Raw genomic sequence first — 18,276 nt, 5'->3', positions numbered from 1 at the left:
ATCTATGCATTGATAGTTTGATCCTTGTACATGCCTGACCTGGGGATTGAATCCGAAACCTTGGCATATGAGAACAGCCCTCTAACCAGTAGAGCTACCCATCCAGGGCTGTCAGATTAATTTGAAGGCATGGTAATGTTTGATATAGTTGTCTTTCCTTAAGCGTTTTGCTTCTTTTTTTATCAGGCGAATTTATAACTCATTCGGTATTTTTCTTGTTAAAGTGTCTTTCTGTGTTATGCAATATTATACTTCAGAAGGTAGTTTTGAGAAACATAAGTGCCACTCTTGTTTTCAGTTCTGATGCAGTTATATACAGGGGTGGGCAAAAGTAGGTTTATAGTTCATTTGGAAAATAATACAATAATTAATGAACAATAATAGAAGAAGAAACTCTGTTTTGCATACCTACTCAAAACTGTAAACCTACTTTTGCCCACATTGTACAAAGGGCAAGCCAGCCTCCCTCCCAAACAGCTACTATATTCTTCAACTCTCCATATATATATATTTTTTTTTTTTAAATATATTTTTTTATTGATTTTTTTTTTCCCCAGAGAGGAAGGGAGAGGGAGAGAGAGTTAGAAACATCGATGAGAGAGAGACATCGATCAGCTGCCTCCTGCACACCTCCTACTGAGGATGTGCCCGCAACTAAGGTACATGCCCTTGACCGGAATCGAACCTGGTACCCTTCAGTCCGTAGGCTGACGCTCTATCCACTGAGCCAAATCGGTTTCGGCCCCCTTATATATTTTTAAATTGAATCTGTTCAATTTGTGATTCATTATTTTACTAAACTTCGGGAATTTTGATGGTAAAGTTTTAAGAAGGAATTCTTTATAGTTTTAACTTAGTTTAAATTGTGAGCATTTAAAAAAGTTTACTTAAAAAGCTGTGTAGAAAAAGAATCTTTTCCTTCAATAAATTTACCAGTAACAAGTAGTGCCAATCCAGAATATATTGGAGACCACTTAGTACTAGGGTTCTTATACACTAAGTTAATGTAGTTAAAATTATATGTGTTGTGGTGAAGTAATAGGGCCCCTTGCAAGAATATACCGAAACATAATTTATACTGAGTTTTGTGCTCTAGTGGTTTTAAAGAATGCCAGCGTATTGGGGATACTAGTCTGATTTGAGTGTTTAAAGTAATTTGAATTATTTTCAATGGTGTAGGGCAGTGGTCGGCAAACTCATTAGTCAACAGAGCCAAAAACAGTACAATGATTGAAATTTCTTTTGAGAGCCAAATTTTTTAAACTTCTTCTAACGCCACTTCTTCAAAGTAGACTTGCCCAGGCCATGGTATTTTGTGGAAGAACCACACTCAAGGGGCCAAAGAGCTGCATGTGGTTCTCGAGCCACAGCTGCAGTTTGCTGACCACTGGTGTAGGGTATTGTTGAGTAAATTGTATATACAGCTCAATGACTAACTTTGTAACACTCGTGATCTGTTTTATTGAATAGTCTGTAAATTGAAGTGAAAATTGTTCAGATGATCTTTTAAAATGTTTTGAAACATCTTAATTAGGGCACATGCTTGTCAGAATTCAGTTTTGCATATAATTTGCTTAGCCAAATACATGAATTGTGAGGTCAAATTGAACTTCTTGGAGTTCTACAATTGAAGGAAGAATTTAACTTCATGAAGTTTGGAATGCAAGAGGAGGCATAGGTAAAAACAAAAACAAAAACTGGTATATTGAGGCAGATTTCTTGAGTTTATAATCAAAGTAAACATGAGTGTGGGTCACATTGATTCACATCTCATGTCCTATCCATTTTTACCAGAGGACAATTAGCTTTCTAGTTTTTTCTTTTCTCTCTCTCTCTCTCTCTCTCTCTCTCTCTCTCTCTCTCTCTCTCTCTCTCTCTCATAATCTTTTAAAACATTTTTTAATTGATTTTTTTACAGAGAGGATGGAGAGGGATAGAGAGTTAGAAACTCGATGAGAGAGAGACATCCATCAGCTGCCTCTTGACACCCCCTACTGGGGATTTGTCCACAACCAAGGTACATGCCTTTGACTGGAATTGAATCTGGGACCCAGGCCGACTCTATCCACTGAGCCAAACCGGTCAGGGCTAGTTTTTTCTTTATCAGCTTCTAAATTCTCACTTGTACCAAATGCACCCAAATATACCTAAAGTATGCTCTTTATTCAAAGAAAATGGCAAAGATGTAAGATATTTGTAGAGTACTTCATGTAGATAGTGAGGATGAGATCCCTCTGATCAATACCCTCATCAGCTTTAGACTTTATACAGTTTAAATCAAGTGCGTCAGTTAATGGTTACCTAACAGTTTCAATAAAAAAAAGTCACCCTAGCTGGTTTGGCTCAGTTAATAAGAGAGTGTTGGCCTGCAGACTGAAGAGTCCCGGGTTCGATTCTGACCAAGGGGGCACATGCCTGGGTTGTGGGCTCATCCCCAGTAGGGGATATGCTGGAGGCAGCCCATCAACGATTCTCATCATTGATGTGTCTCTCTCTCTCTCTCTCTCTCTCTCTCTCTCTCTCTCTCTCTCTCTCTCTCTCTCTCTCTCTCTCTCCCCCTCTCTCTCTCCCTCCCTCCCCCCCCCTTTCCCTTTCCCTTTCCTCCCCTCTTCCCCTCTCTTCCTCTCTTTACCTTTCTCATTGTCCCTCTTTTAGTCATCCTTTTTCCTTCTCAGGCTCAGACTTTTCCTCATGCTCTCAATCTTAATTTTCAAGATTTATACTTCCAGTTTAGACCCTCCTTACTGCCAAATATGTGCCCCATTGTCTTCTGGTGGACATTTCCACAGGTGTCCCACAAGCATTTATCTCACAGATTTCAAATTGGACTCATCCTTTCTGCCCCAGCCACAGCAAATATATGTCTTTTCCTCATTTAACCATATAGCAAGCGTGTATATGTAGATTTTATTAAGTCTCTGGGCATGTATAAATGAATGGAGTGATTGCTTTTCTATTGAGGCCAACGCCGTTGTGATTTAATGTCTTGAAGCCCGTTATGTATAAGATATTCTGGGGCAGCCTGGCTATGGATTCAGAAAAGGCTCTCTGGAGGAGTGAGACCTGGGCTCTAGGAATAATCTTCCTGCTCTTATTTCCCAGTCCTGAATTGACCCATTTGCCAGTCGGTCTTTCCTGGGGACACTGCGAGTGTATCTTTTGGATCTCTTTACTGAAAAAATAACCTTTGTTTTCCTAAGGCCTATAACAGTGGTTGGCAAACTCATTAGTCAACAGAGCCAAATATCAACAGTACGATTGAAATTTATTTTGAGAGCCAAATTTTTTAAACTTAAACTATATAGATAGGTACATTGTTGTTAATTAGGGTACTCCTTTAATCGCATTGTACCTTCATGCCCGCATGTATTATTTTGTGGAAGAGCCACCCTCAAGGGGCCAAAGAGCCTTTTGGGGCTCGTGAGCAGTGGTTTGCTGACCACTGGCCTATAGAGTGAAGTCAGAACTCAGCGTGGCATTGCAAGGGCCTTATGACTTGGTTATAACCTTGGGTCAGGTACTTTAGTCACACTGTTTGATCTATTAAAGACTTACCTCCATTTTCTTTTTTTGTCTTTTCCATTCTCTTTTTTGAAATTTTCCCTATGCTGTTTATCCTTTCAGATTGATTAAAAGTCTCTTTTATGACTGCTTTCTGTCAGTCCTCATTTTCTCAATCTTTCCCTGACATTATCTCTGCTCATCAGTATGAATTGTTTCTGTGGCTCTTCCTTCCAGTAGACAGAACTACCTTAGGAAAAGGGCCTTCTCTCACAGCTTCTGCCTTTAACAGAACATGTGTAGATGTGTTCTGGGTGTAATGTGTTCAGAGGCCTGTTAGGTAAATGGGTACAACACAGTGTGGGCAAAGAACCTTTACAGTGGTTCTCAACCTTCCTAATGCTGTGACCTTCTAATACAGTTCCTCATGTTGTGGTGACCCCCAACCATAAAATTATTTTTGTTGCTACTTCATAACTAATTTTGCTACTGTTATGAATCTTAATGTAAATATCTGTGTTTTCCGATGGTCTTAGGCTCTACAGCAGAAGGGTCGCCTAAGACCATCCAAAAACACAGATATTTACATTACGATTCATTAACAGTAGCAAAATTACAGTTACGAAGTAGCAACAAAAATAATTTTATGGTTGGGGGTCACCAAAACATGAGGAACTACATTAGAGGGTTGAGGCATTAGAAAGGTTGAGAACCACTGCTTTAGAAAGAGTTAAGGATACAGTTCCCTAGATGACTACAATAAGGGTACACTAACTGGTGTACCTTAGGAGTGCTACAAAGTAAACCTAAATTAGAACAACCAAGATGTGGAGTGGGCCCTGAGGATGACTCATAATAAGAACTATACTTTTAGTGTTTACTTGGTATCAGCACCCTGCTGATAAGGAGGGTCTCCTTTAATTTTCACTCTTACCTTGAGTCATTGCCATTTTATCAGTGAAGAAAGGTTTATTTGGATAAAATGGAAGCAATCAATAAGTAGTAAAGTAGATATTCTAGATCTATCTGAATATCTAAATGAAGGCTCCTAACCACTGTGCCTCTATGTTTGAACATTTGGGGTTTCTCTACTCCCTCCCATTGGTAAGACTAGGGGATGGGATGAGATAGGTCTCCAGGCTTGCTTTTCTAAGGACATCAGGAAATACATGAATTTTGTATCTTTTGGTGTTTGCCCCATAAGGAAGTGTGGACAAGTCGGCTTGAAGATCTGTGAACATTTAAACTTTGTATACAGAATACTTTACCAGTATGACCTTGGGCAAGATTGTTAGCCACTACAAGGCAGTCTCCTCCTTTGTTGTAAAAGGTGTTATACTTGTTAATAAGGTGATGTAGTAAGTGAGAAACTATGCAAAGTACCTACCTTTCCACATCACTGTGTAAGTGTTCTTTGACTTAGGAGCCGGACCTCTGGTTAGTTCTAAGTCCTATGAGTGCTCTCACTGCCCCTGAATGCAAAATTAGAGTTCCAGTGGCCTTCGAGAGTACTTTTCCCCTCCCTTTCTAGTAAGGGTGGCTTTTTAAATTTTCAGAAATCACTCCAGAAGGACAGGAATAACTTACAACTTAATGTTAATTAAATTACTTGCTAAGTCCTTGAGCTTCTTTCATGTTGATATAAACCAGTGAGGTTGATGATGTTCTCTTTCTACTGTATAGAGAGAGAGATTCTGAGTTGGCTAGTCCAAGCTAGTGGTGTGTCTGGAAAAGCCTTAAATTGAAATCTAGTCTTTATTCTGAGTTCTGTTTGTCATCATGGGATTTAGGTGTTATAACGGTCCAGAGTAAGAATGGGACATGTGTTCATATAGGGAGAAGATGGAGACCTAGATGGAAGAGGAAGCAGGATGCCAAGGCAGAATTCACTCAAACTTTATTCAAAGCCTTGCTTTCATTTAAATCATCTCATAGGTGGTCTTTGTAGGTTTCTGGCCCTGGTTCAGACTGTTCTAGGAAAATCAGAGGCACATTGTTTTAGTTCCAAAAGTCATTTTGATAATCTCTATTGCTGTACTAGGAACTAACCCTATTGGGCCTGGGTTAACCCTTCGTAAAATTCATCAGTTCAAACTCAAAGGCCTCTAGCACAGAGGGTTTCCTGTCTGGTGGGAACCATTGCTATTAAGTGGCATTTGGTTTTAAAATGTTACCTTGTCCAATTTCAAGTTTATTTTGTTTAAAACAAGTTTTAAAAATACAATGTAAGTGCTGGAAAGGACTTAGGCAAACATAGGTAGTCTAGTCTTTAATACAACACTGGAGAATTTGAAAAAGGAAAACAAAAGTAAAGTTTTTTTGTTGTTGTTTCGTTTTGTTTTAAGAAATAACAATTTACCTATTTAGTGAGTATTGAAATTGAAAGCTTTTTTTTGTTATGTTTCTGGTTTTGTGTGTGTGTGGATGCAGTGTTAGAAAATTCTAATTTTTGCAATTAAAGTCCTTCTGTGGAAGGTTGTAGTCATTTAAAAAATAAAGTCTATATTATCCTGTAGCCTTTCCTGTTGCCCAACAATTACTAAACACAGTAAATAGCAAGCACTGTATTAGAGAGGCTAGTGATAGGAGCAGGGTGATACAAAGGAGAATCAAGTAATCTCAAGGAATTTCTAGCCTAATAGAATATCATTAGACAGTTTGAAGTTTATAAACTCAGGCCATAAGATGGACAGTGCCAACACTTTAGGAGTTAATAGGCTCCGATTCTGTTTTCTCCCTTTTGGCCTAACAAAGTCTCGGGGGGTTGTGGAGACCCTTATTCTCACAAATCATTAAATTATTTGACAAATCCCTGAATCTGGAGAAAACTGGGTATAGGGCCTATAAGAAAAATGTAATTGTTAGAAATTGTTTTCAGGAATGTAAAGGTCAGCTAGGAATTTGTTCCTAGAAAAAAATGTAAGGTAAATTCTTAATTTGTTACTCAAACTGAGTAAAACTCTTTTCCCCTAGAATTTAGGGAAAATTGAATCTGGGCAGCCTGAACCACAACAGGATTGTCTTTCTCATTGAGCACAGGTTTTACAGCTTTTGTTATTGTTTGGCCTGTGTGCGCTAGAGTGATAATAGAAGTTAGTAAATCTTCCTCTTAAAATTTCTTAGACCAGTGGTCAGCTCTCCAGCCACGGTTTGCCACTCTGTTGACTGATGAGTTTGCCGACCACTGTCTTAGACAATTGAGGTCTGTCTGGTACATTTCAGAAGAAATTTAAGTAATTGTGCTTGGTTCTCTGTCTCTCCCCCTTCCCTATCACTCTTCATTCCTTCCATTTGTAAAGCTAAATATTTAGACACAAACTTTGACAGTTGAGCACAAAAATTTAGATTAACTATTCTTAAACTGATGGAATGTTATAAAAGGAACTCCTTAGAACTGTCTGTTGCAGAGGATTATTTGGAACTGACCTGTGGGGGATTTCTGTATATCCACCTTTCAAAGTCCCCGTTTTTCCTCTTACCCACACTTCTAGCACAGTGTGTGTGGAACTGTAGGTTCTTAATAAATGCTTGAATGTTGTAATCTGTATCTTCTTGAATAACAGAGCTGTCAAGCGTTACTTAACACTGAAATGTTTTAAGGACTTACTTGGAAATCAAGATATGAGATTAATGCACCAAAGCCATATCATTTCTTAATTGCTTAAGATCGATTATTTCAAAGAATATTTTTTAAAATTTCTCTTAAGGCTGGAATTTCTAAACTAATGCCCTTTGTTCAGACCAGCCTCTGAGAATAAGAAAAATTAAGGCAAGATAGCATTTAAATTTTTGATGAAAAGTTGGCATTTTCTGTATGTTAATGTTAGATATAAGCTGCTGAACTTTCTGGGGGTATAGGACTTAACTAAAGCTTCCAACATCAATGGTACAAAATTGTTTGAACTTGCAATAAAATTTTGATGGCCCTTTTTCCCTATTAAGGTGAAAAAGGAGTCCATATAGATGAAGGAATTCATGTAGCCATGCCTCAAAGCCAGTTTACTCACCTAGTACTTTAAAAAAAAATCATTGGTAGTTAATGAAGGGACTTAACAATTGCATTTATTATTTTTTTGCTAGTTTTCTGATTTATTAATACTGATTTCTTGGAAAATTGGAAAAGTAAATATTCAGTATCTTGTTATCCAACTATATAAAGATAACAGCAGTTAAATGTTTGGTGCATTTTCATTCAGTTTTTTTCCCCCAATGTATAAATATTAAAATTATTTCATAGTTGAGATCATACTGCATATGTGGTACTGTATCTTGCTTTTTTTCATTTTAACATGAGCATTTTCCCATGGCATTGAAACTGTCTTTGAAAAATTGAAAGCATTTTGGGCTGTCAGCATAACTGAAAATGTTTTCTTGGTGTGACACATGTATCTTTGTAATTGATTTGATTTAGTGTGCTTTGCTTCAATAAAAGTTCAGTATTAAAATTTCCAGATTGGGTGGGGAGTGGTCTACTTCAAATTACCAAAATCTTACTAGTAGAATTTCTTTTTCAATGATTGAACTCCCCACCACACTTACACACAAGTGCTTTTTGCTTAAAGCCTCTGAACACAACTTTGTGAAAAGAGAGGGCTACCATTTGAATAGTGCAATTCATTTCAAATGCAAGAATACCAGTTTCTTAGAGTTCAGTTAGATGTTAACCACTTTGTTCTAGTTGTGGAGATTTCAAATCCCCCCCTTTCGGCTGGAGGCGAGAAAACTGGTGGAGCAGATCTGCAGAGGGTCCTGAACCTGTCTTGCTGAGTGAATCAATAGTAATAACCGTCTGCCTTCTCTTTCAGGGCTAGCCCTCACAGGGCTGGGGGTAGGGTGTGGTAAGCAAATAGAGCGTGTAGACCTGGCTTCCAGGCCAGAGGCTGCTGGTGGAGGAAGGAGGTGGAGTGGTTCTGTATTTGCTCTTTCACTGCCTATATGTGACCTAACTATGTGTTGGTAAGCTGGAATCACATGTAATTCTCAAAACAGGATTTTCTTATTATTCGAAGCATGAACTTGATATGAAAATAATAGTTAATATGCTGCTTTTAACAATTTACCATGTAACCTAGATTCCTGTAACTTGGACTTGTAACTTTGTTTTAGCTCCAGTGGGAGCTTTCTTTTCAAAGTATGATTAAATTCTAATTTTTCTCCCTCATTTCTTCACTAATCATTTAAAATGGATGCAGAAACTGATAAAGTTTATCTTGTATTAAGCAATTTAGACTTTTCTGTCTAATCATACTACTTGTTCTATTGCTTTTGTCAATTGATATTCCCATAGCCCATTTGAAAAGTGTGTTTTTGTTGGTTGTATGCCCTTGGGCTATGCAACTTCATTTTTAGTTCTGAAGCATGTCTGGATTCTCTGTACTTGTATAGGCCTGATTGTTCATGTGGCTTAGCTTTCTAAGCTTAAGGTTTCTAAAGCATCTTCTAGTAGCTGTCATTGGTTTATTAAATAAAATTTGGGCTGTTTAAAATACACATTTTTTTGGTTGTTAATTTTTTTTTATTTTTTGACACTTGAAAAGTCTTTTTGGGGAAGATTAGTTAAACTTTGAAAAGAAATCTCACTGCTGAGAGTAGGTAATGTTGCACATTGTGATTTTACTTTAGCTGTCAATCTAAACCCAAGTCAAACACCCAACAGAAAAAGATGGATTTTGTGCATGTTACTGGGAAATTTTCAAATTGATATTTACGCTCATATTTTTCATGGAGAATGTGCCTGTTCACTTCTGATGGAGTGACTTATGAGCCTTAGGTGTTAAATCATACTGCCATGAAACTGAGCATTGGGGTGGGTCGATTTCTTGTGTGTGTGGTTTCAAATCATATCTTGAGTTGAATTACTGAAGTAGTTTATTGCTGAAGGTCCAAAATTTGCAGTATAATTACCTTAGAACCTTCTGCATTATGGAGCAAGTATGATGGTTATTGTTTAGAGTATTTGTACATCTTTTAGTAGTATGTTGTGAGGAATGAGGTTACAGACACAGCTCTCAGAGTTTACAGAATTGGTGAGGAACTTTAAAAAATGCCAGTAATTTGGGAATAATTGAATTTTTAATTGATGGCAAAGCTTTAAGTGAAGAGGGCTACTTGAGTTTATTTTCTGGTGTCGGAGAAGTGAATAAACATTAACAGCTTTGAATTTTAGAATATTGGATAAGACTCTGAAACATCATTATTTTTCAGAATTCAGTCAATGTTATGTGCCAGGCACTGTTATTAAATTAATTAGCTAGAGTTGAAAAGACAATTTAGGAAGAGTTGAATGATGGTATGGTGGTACTGTACTATTCTAGAAAATGAGCCTGAGATGCTGCTTTCCCTCCTTTTATTTTTTTAAATTAGCCTGTGTGGGCGGGGAAAGGAGGAGTACAGTTCCTTTTGCAAATGTTAAGTTTGAGGGAAGAGGAGCCCACAAGAGACTATAAATAGGAGAGGTGGGAAAGCCAGGGAAGAAGCCCTCAGAAGGGAGGTTTGAGACCAGATAGGAGAGAGGCTCGGCTAGGCTTCCGTGGTCCAAATGACATGCCTGTAATGTCTGGCTTCCCTTTTGCTCCTTTTCTATTATTACTAACTAGTTAATCAGTGGGAAGCAGATGTTGGAAGGTAGGTACAGGCCCAGTCATTGTAGGAACTGCAAATTCTTGGGTATAGGCAGTCACCATTCAGTCTTATGGGGGGAGAGGAAGTTAGGAAAGGAGAGTAACTTCAAAGAGATGGGGCCTAAGGCAGGCCAGGCCCTAGACCATAAAGTCACTCCACACTAAAATATAACAGTGAATAGGAATATGGAATCTACTTGAGGTTATGTCTCAGTTCTTGCTTTATTTAGCTGTGTGTCCTTGGGTGGCTCACTTAATCTTGGTATTTCATCTACAAAATGGAAATAATACAGGTATCAGGGTTATTTTGAGGATGAAATTGAAAAGTACTTAGTGTAGTGCTGGACACAGTAAGTGCTCCAATATTAGTGCTTGTACTTTATTTTCTTAATAGGTGCTAGCCTTGGAATGGTGTTTAGAGCTTAAAAGGGACATGATCAAATTTCCTCTGGCCATCAGTGGGAAGGGTTGGATGTGTTGTCTACAGGGAGAGCAGTGAGGGGCAGGTTGGTTAGAGCCTTTTAGAAGAGGTGTGAGCTTCAGAAATATGCTTAGCATATGGAAGGTGGTTGAGGCTGTGGGCTTGAAAGTATCCACAGTACTTGTATAGTGGGAACAATGTCAGGGCATTTAATGGATTTGAAGTGGTAGGAAGCAGAGAATTCTTTTTCAACTTAATATTCACATTTAAATCATATTTACAAATTATAAAATTAGAATGAAGCCAACCTGTAAGCTTATTTTAAGTCTTAACTCTTTGGAAACATTGATTATACTAGATCATGTTATAGAAGTTTAATCAAGCAACAACAAAATCCCATGGTGATGCTAGAATAGCATAAGGGGAAATTCATGAAAAGAAATACCCACTGTCAATGGTTGTTAGGTTTTTAAATTCAATGCTGTGGTTTATGTTTTCTTGTCTCACTCATGCCTTTTACAGGTTTATCCTAAACATTTTGAGTAGGATACTCAACCGTTTGCCTCAACCGTTCAAGAGAGGAAGGCATTGAGTGTTCAGCAATGAGTGTTGAGTTTATTCTGGATTTAATAACTCACTGTGCAAGCAAAACAGCAGGATGTTTTATGGTTCTCTTGCCCTTCCCCACTCTCTAAAGGATTATAGATGATAATGAGTTAGGTTGTCCTAAGGGAGTATCTAACAAATAGAGTCCAGAACTTGAGTAATCAGGCAGCTCACGTTGTCCCGGGCAGACTTGTTTTTTAAAATATGTTTTTATTGATTTCAGAGAGGAAGGGAGAGAGAGAGAGAAACATCAATGATGAGAGAGAATCATCCATCGGCTGCCTCCTGCTCACCCCCTACTAGGGATCTGACTGGGAATTGAACTGTGACCTGGTTCATAGGTTGATGCTCAACCACTAAAGCCATGCTGGCGGGCTAGGGAAGGCTCATTTAGTACTTTATGTCCCAGCAGAATTTATAGCAGGGACCTGTTTTTTGGGTTTGATAGTGTACTGTTTTGGATGACAAATTATAAAGTCGCTTCATCTAGAAGGGAATGTTGAAAGCCCACTCAGGCCTGGAATGATTGCTTGTTCCCCCTTTGTGCATGTACACACACACCGTCACCCTTTCATATCCACAGACACACCAGAGAGAGGATCTGTTGAAATGGAGACTTTTTTTTTTTTTTTTTTTAATTTTTTTACAGAGAGGAAGAGAGAGGGATAGAGAGAGTTAGAAACATTGATGAGAAACATCTACCAGCTGCTTCTTGCACACCCCTACTGGGGATGTGTCCGCAACCAAGGTACATACCCTTGACTAGAATCGAACCCGGGGACCTTTCAGTCTGCAGGCTGACACTCTATCCACTGAGCTAAACCGGTTTTGGCGTGCAATGGTGACTTTCAATAACTGAAATTGTTTACAACAAGTGCCTTCTGTCGTCCGCTATAAATTGCATATACAGTACAGGGAGGATTTCATGATCTGTTTGTACACCTAGCATGGCGCTTGCTACATAAGCTTCCAATAGTTGGTACTTACCAATATTATAAATATTGGTAGCATTACCAATAAAACGTCTCATGTGAAAAGCCAGACAATTCCTCTTTCCAGAATAAAGCTTTGCTCTCTGGGGACCCCTTACAAAAAAAAAAAAAAAAAAAAAAAATAGGCAGACATTCTTTGACACTATGACAACATTGAAAGTAAAGTGGGTTGCTTTCAAGAGGGTTGAATGATTGAGCAACTCTAAAACCTTTTTTCTTCTTCCTAGGTCTTAGTGGTGCAATGGCTAGTATAAGCGTGCGTTCGAGTACCCCAGGCTCTCCTACACATGTAAGCAGTGGATCGAATGCTAGTCGAAGGAGAAATGGACTCCATGATGTCGATTTGAACACTTTCATATCAGAAGAAATGGCACTCCACTTGGACAATGGTGGAACTAGAAAGCGTACCTCAGCCCAGTGTGGCGATGTCATTACAGACTCACCAACCCATAAACGCAACAGAATGATCTAAACTGAAAACATTTTCACACCCACCATGCTGCTTGAAAGCCACTTGATCCTCAACATATACTATTATTGCAAAGGAAACATGAGGCCATCTTCCCTTGTTCACTGTTTCTAAGACAAGTGAATTCTATAGTGGTTGCCATAAAAGGAAGTTCTAGGTATTTACAGTAGATGCCTCTTGTAACCATGGCTTTCTTAAAACTATAATCCTAGCAGAGGACATCAGATATTGTGTAGTTAGCAAGATCATCATAGGCAAACATATATCCGTTCCAAGGCTAAAAGTGACCTTAACTGTATTTATTCTCAAAGGGAAAGGAAATATCAGATGTTTATTTGGTTATAGGATGCTTTTTTTTTTTTTTTCTCTCCATTTCCTGCTGTGTTGAGTATTTTGCTTCAACAGTATTGCCAGGTTCCTAAAATAATCTAAAACACGATTTGGCTTCCTTGTCAAATCTGCAGGCTTCCATTTTTGCACAGCAGCACTGTACCATGCACCTGATTTCTATGTAGTAACAGTGTGCAACTTCTAATTTTTGGACTGTGCCCTGTTTTCAGTTTTCAAAGCAGTTGCTAATTCTGGTGATTGTGATGTAAAGAGGTGCTATGATGGTCATGCAGTTAATACTTAATATTGAATCAATACACAGAACTTTATTGGATTCACTTTGTGTGTGTTAGTGCTCTAAAAGTAGCAATATTTTAATCGCCCCCAGTTGAATGAACCCTTTAGGCTTAAACTCCAGTTTTAAGACAAGTACTGCTTCCAATGCAGGGTACTTATTCTTAATGGTAAATGGAAACATGTAGACTGCACTCAAGGTGACCCAAAGTAGAGAGAGGTCATGAACTTTGAGAGTGGGCTTCCTTTTTGGTATAATATTTATGAGAAGGGAAATGGATGGTGGGAGTGTAGGTATTCCAGCCTTTCTGTCCGGTTTTACATTTTTTATGAGTGCCCTACATTGTGCAGTTTCCATTAGAATGGGTGGCAGGTTAAAATAGGTCTTGATCTGCTTACAATGTGATTACAATTTAAATAGCAAAACCCAACTCTAATCCCTCTCCTAAAAAGGGCAGTTTGGAATCTCATTCTGGAAAAGAAGGAATCGCATGGAGGTTCTCTAGATGTTAGGTAGACCCAAATAAAAGTTCTCACTAGATTCCTCTTTTGAGTAAAATATAAGACCTCTTGTAGCTACAATGTTTTAGAGCATGTTTCATATTCATTTTTACTATCTCGAACTGAATGATAGTCTTTTTTTAGATGAAGAACTGATGTCGGCCTGTCAGGTACTGTAATTTATTCTACCATATTATTATATAATATATATCAAGTAGGACAGTGAAAAAATGTTTCCTTGCAAATTTGTAGTCCAGTATCAGTTACTTCTTTTTATCCTTAAAAGACCATTGCAAATCCAATGTAAGGGTTTTTCCAGTAATTTACTCACAGCACTTTGTTAAAGTTTGCATTTTCTTCAGCCATTTAATAATATCTTTATGTGAAGAAACTTTGCTAAGTCATCCATAATATTCATCGACTGGGTGGGATGTGAACGGAATGTTAGAAATGTGTGAACTGGAGTTCTGTATTCATTATATATAAAACCTTTTATTTAAAAAAGTCAATTCCATGCTAAAACTAGAAATGAAAGAGGTATTTCTAAATTTTGGCAAAAGTGGATTATTTTTGTTTTAATATTATAGCAGGAAGAATTATAGCAATCTCTCATTTTACCTAAAATGGACAAACCTCTGTATTACCAATACTTTCAAGCTGCCCTTGGGACTATACAAAGAAATGCAGTTGGAGATATCTGTGTTTTTCTGTCATTGTAAATTTAGATTCTGGAGTTGGGGTCTGGTGGTGTGGTAAGTTGCTCACATGTGGCCAGAACTCCTACTCCTAAAGGATTTTTCTGAGATTGAGGAACGAATATTTAATCTCCCCTTTATGCCTTGGTTCTAGTTCCTCTTTCCAAGTTGAGTGACAATTTCGGGGGGGGTTTTGTTTTAGTTGGTGCTCTGACGCTTAATCTCAGTACCCTTTACTCTTGATTGTCAAATTTTGATAAAATATGTGCCATTTTCTTTGGTAAGAGAAAGCAGGTCTTGTCTGCCAGAACACAATTTATATGCCTTATTGGCTCCATTAAACTTTTTGAAAACTTTAGCATTCGTTACTTTTTTCCATTGTATTTAATCACCTGTAACTCCCTCCGTTTCTATTCCCTTGCTTTCTCCTGTGCCACCTGAGCACAGACTAACCCCGAGACCTAAGTTAGGAAGGAAATTATTTCTTTTAGGAAAAATTAGTTCTGACTGCTAGATTTTTAAAGCCTTTCTTTGTACCATTTTAGATATAAAACGAACCATGGAAGATTCATATATGTGGGTACTTTTAAAATGATGATTTTTTTCCTCCCCCCCAGTCTCTTGAGAACAATTGTAGGCTGAATTTTAAAACTTAACACTTTGCTTTTGGGGAACAGAATCTCTTCATCTTGAGATAGATTATCAGATTCTTTTAGACATCATATAGCTCATTAGTTCTGTTCCTTGCATCCTAAGTTGGCATGAGTGGGTTGAAGTCATCCTTATACTGCAGTGTTCTGAGCATGGCTGAAAGCATTAAAACCTTAATTATAATGTCTGGTATTTTATAGAGCGGAATTAATGGAAACATTTGGCTGAATCTGAAGACCTGCAGTCAAATTCTTCAATGTGGTTAACTGGAGTAGTGGTACACACCTTAAATCATTCAATGAATAAATATTAAAAAAACAACAACAAAAAACCATGGGGCTTGTCTGCAGTTTTGTTGTGCTCATAACATCTGAATAGCTCTTTGTAATAAAATGAAGTCCAGGCTTAAAAAAAAACAAAAAACCAGCCTACATTTTTTCCCTAAGGGCTATTGGAGCTCACTCAACTTGAGTAATTCCGGCTTTGGGTCTTAAGGTTTCCCTACAGCAGTAAAAGTTGGGCAAGCTCTCTATATAGCAAAGGCATGGCCAAGGTCTGAACGTGAGGGTGAGCTAACCCAAGTGCAATGGAGGTGCAAGATACCAAGAGGGCATTTGGGAATGGGGCCGTTAGTTGGGGATATGGACAGCACAGTTAATTTTAGAAAACAAGACAAATCCTTAAATTTTTGGCATGATTACTGCCTAGATTGTTTGAGGCATGTAGTGACTGTTAGTAAATCTCATTGCATTCTATTTCATATAACTGTCACTTTGTCTATTAGGTTGATTCCTTAGGTGTCTAGTGATGAAGTTGGGAATCTTCAGAAATACATTCTGTTCTCTAAGAATGGAGTGACTTGGGAGGTCCCTGCAAACAAGGTCAAAAATCCATGTTAGCTTAATTATTATTTTAATGTTTTATTGTTTATTCATCTTCACCTGGGGAAATTTTTCCATTGATTTTTAGGGAGAGTGGAAGAGGGAAACACAGAAACATTGATGTCAGAGAAACACATCGGTTGCCTCCTTCATGAGTTCCTACTAGGTCTTGGACAGGGTAGGAGTATCCAATCAAGGTACCTGCCCTTGACCAGAATCGAACCTGGAACCCTTTGGTCCTCAGACTGATGTTCTATCCACTGACCCAAACTGGCTAGGGCAAACCACATGTTTATTAAATTTAAACAAGATTTATTAATTTTAAGAATATTATTCTGATCTGATGTTTATAGTGCCTGCTCTCCCCCACCCCTTTTGAAAGTTGTTAAAACTTCGATCAGTTCAGATGACCTTCCAGACGCCACATTAGAATGTTTCTGAGGTATGTGATGTTTTAATGGGGACAATATTTTGGTTGATATTCCATGTGTTGGACTGATGCATTTGACATGGCTTTATTTCCTGTGATGGGACACGCATGTTCTCTTAAGTTCAGCAGATAGCAGCCTGTGACAAGAAAGTGTTTCGAGGATTCAACACAAACTTATAGCCCTCAGCAAAACTGGGAAGTTGCGTTGATGCTATTCCAAGTTTCTGATGCCCCCTCATTTTATTTGTATTGAATTAATGATTTAAAGAACATCTAAATCTGCAAAAATTAAGCCACACAATTGGTTATAGTGAATGCATATCTTTCTGCATGAGAATATATATTGAATGGCCAGATTATTATGATCTCTGAACACAATAATCTGGCCACTCAGTGTTATATTACTGTTATATATGATATATATATTATATATAATATGTTACATATATATAAACTATATAATTTATTATATAGTTTTATTATATTACTATATAATAAAAGGCTAATATTGCAAATTGTCCCCTCAACCAGGAGTTCGACCAGCAGGCAGGCAGGCTGGCCAACTGCCCATGTCCCCTCCCCCTGGCCAGGCAGACTGGACCCCACCCATGTACAAATTCATGCACCGATCCTCTAATGTATATTTGTGTGTGTGTGTGTGTATACGCACACAAAGTGGCCAGATTATGTGTTCAGAGATCATAATCTGGCCACTCAGTGTATGTGGTAATGCTTTATGATCTAATAGTACTTCATTATATGGGTGACCCTTAGTGGGAACCACAGTTTTTCATAATTATTATAATACTGCACAGCAGTTAATAATCTAGTTTCTTTAAAAGTATATTTTTATTGATTTCAGAGAGGAAGGGGGGAAGGGGGGGAGAGAGAAACATCAATGATGAGAGAATCATTGGTTAGCTGCCTCCTGCACATTCCACACTGGGGATGGAGCCTGCAGTGCAGGCATGTGGCCTGACTGGGAATGGAACTGGGAATGGAACTGTCACCTGGATCATAGGTCCATGCTCAACCACTGAGCCACGCTGGCCAGACAGCCCAGTTTTCTTAGGTTCCTATAGTATATATTTCTGTAGGTAAAATTGCTGGTTTAAAGGAATTCAAATTTAAGACATTGATAAGCCCTCCCAAAGTACTTTCTGCAATAAACAGTAAATACTTCTATAAACAAGGTGGTGACAAGTGTGCCTTTGTCCTTATGTCTTAGCAAAGATTGGCTATCTATACTACTTGCAGGCAGAAAGGAACTTACGTTTTCATTTGCTTTTTGCCCCCTCGTGGAGAGAGAACCTTTGCTTGAAATTATGTGGATTTGAATGCTGACTTAATTACTTGTATCTATGGGAAGCTGGGCTCAGTTTCATCATCTGTGAAATAGTATAATGTTAAAAAGTGACATGCAGCTTAGTGATCTGGATTCCATGAATTATATCTACATTTGTAATCTGCTTGCCTTCAGTGGAGCCCTTGAGGACTCGAATTGCGGAACAAATTAACACATGAATTTCTGTAAAAAAAATGTTTATTAGTCTTTTTATAACTTGTCTTCCTTCACCTTCCTCACAGGTAAAAACTGACTAGTTTTGGAGAGCAATCTTCCAAATCACTTTCTATGTTTATAAGTTTTTCATGTATGAAGCCATAAAATATGATTGATCGGTGATAATTTAGTTTTGGATAATGATACACTGTAGTGGTGTCATTCTGGTTGATGGGAATTTGGAAGTTCCAGTCTTGAAAGCAGACTGATTTCACCTTGTTTTGGTGCAGTTTGAAACCAGACGGGGAGTTGAAGGGAAAGGGTAGGTACCAAATACACAGTGACGTTTGTGTGCTGTGAGAGCTTGTCCACATGTAAGATCCT

General features: G+C 38.0%; 1 protein-coding gene and 1 long non-coding RNA gene across 2 annotated transcripts in view; one reads left to right on the top strand and one right to left on the bottom strand.

The window, feature by feature from the left end:
• Window positions 1-14,787, top strand: part of HAPSTR1 (HUWE1 associated protein modifying stress responses) — a 28,061-nt gene extending 13,274 nt beyond the window's left edge. Inside the window, exon 4 of the mRNA XM_084881139.1 lies at window positions 12,368-14,787. Coding sequence (XP_084737265.1) covers window positions 12,368-12,612 — 245 coding nt within the window. The 3' untranslated portion in view covers window positions 12,613-14,787. The remainder of the gene's footprint in view (window positions 1-12,367) is intronic.
• On the bottom strand, window positions 1,858-12,361 carry LOC311621284. The gene is made up of 2 exons (XR_014794815.1): window positions 6,638-12,361; window positions 1,858-5,551 (listed from the first exon to the last, which is right to left on the bottom strand). It is a non-coding gene; the product is annotated as an uncharacterized lncRNA (long non-coding RNA).
• Window positions 14,788-18,276: the final 3,489 nt, after the last annotated feature.

The sequence above is a fragment of the Pipistrellus hanaki genome (genome assembly GCF_964339955.1).
Source record: "Pipistrellus hanaki genome assembly, chromosome: 4".
NCBI lineage: Eukaryota > Metazoa > Chordata > Mammalia > Chiroptera > Vespertilionidae > Pipistrellus > Pipistrellus hanaki.
Note: the sequence above shows the minus strand (reverse complement) of the source record. Positions and strands in the feature narration are given on the sequence as shown.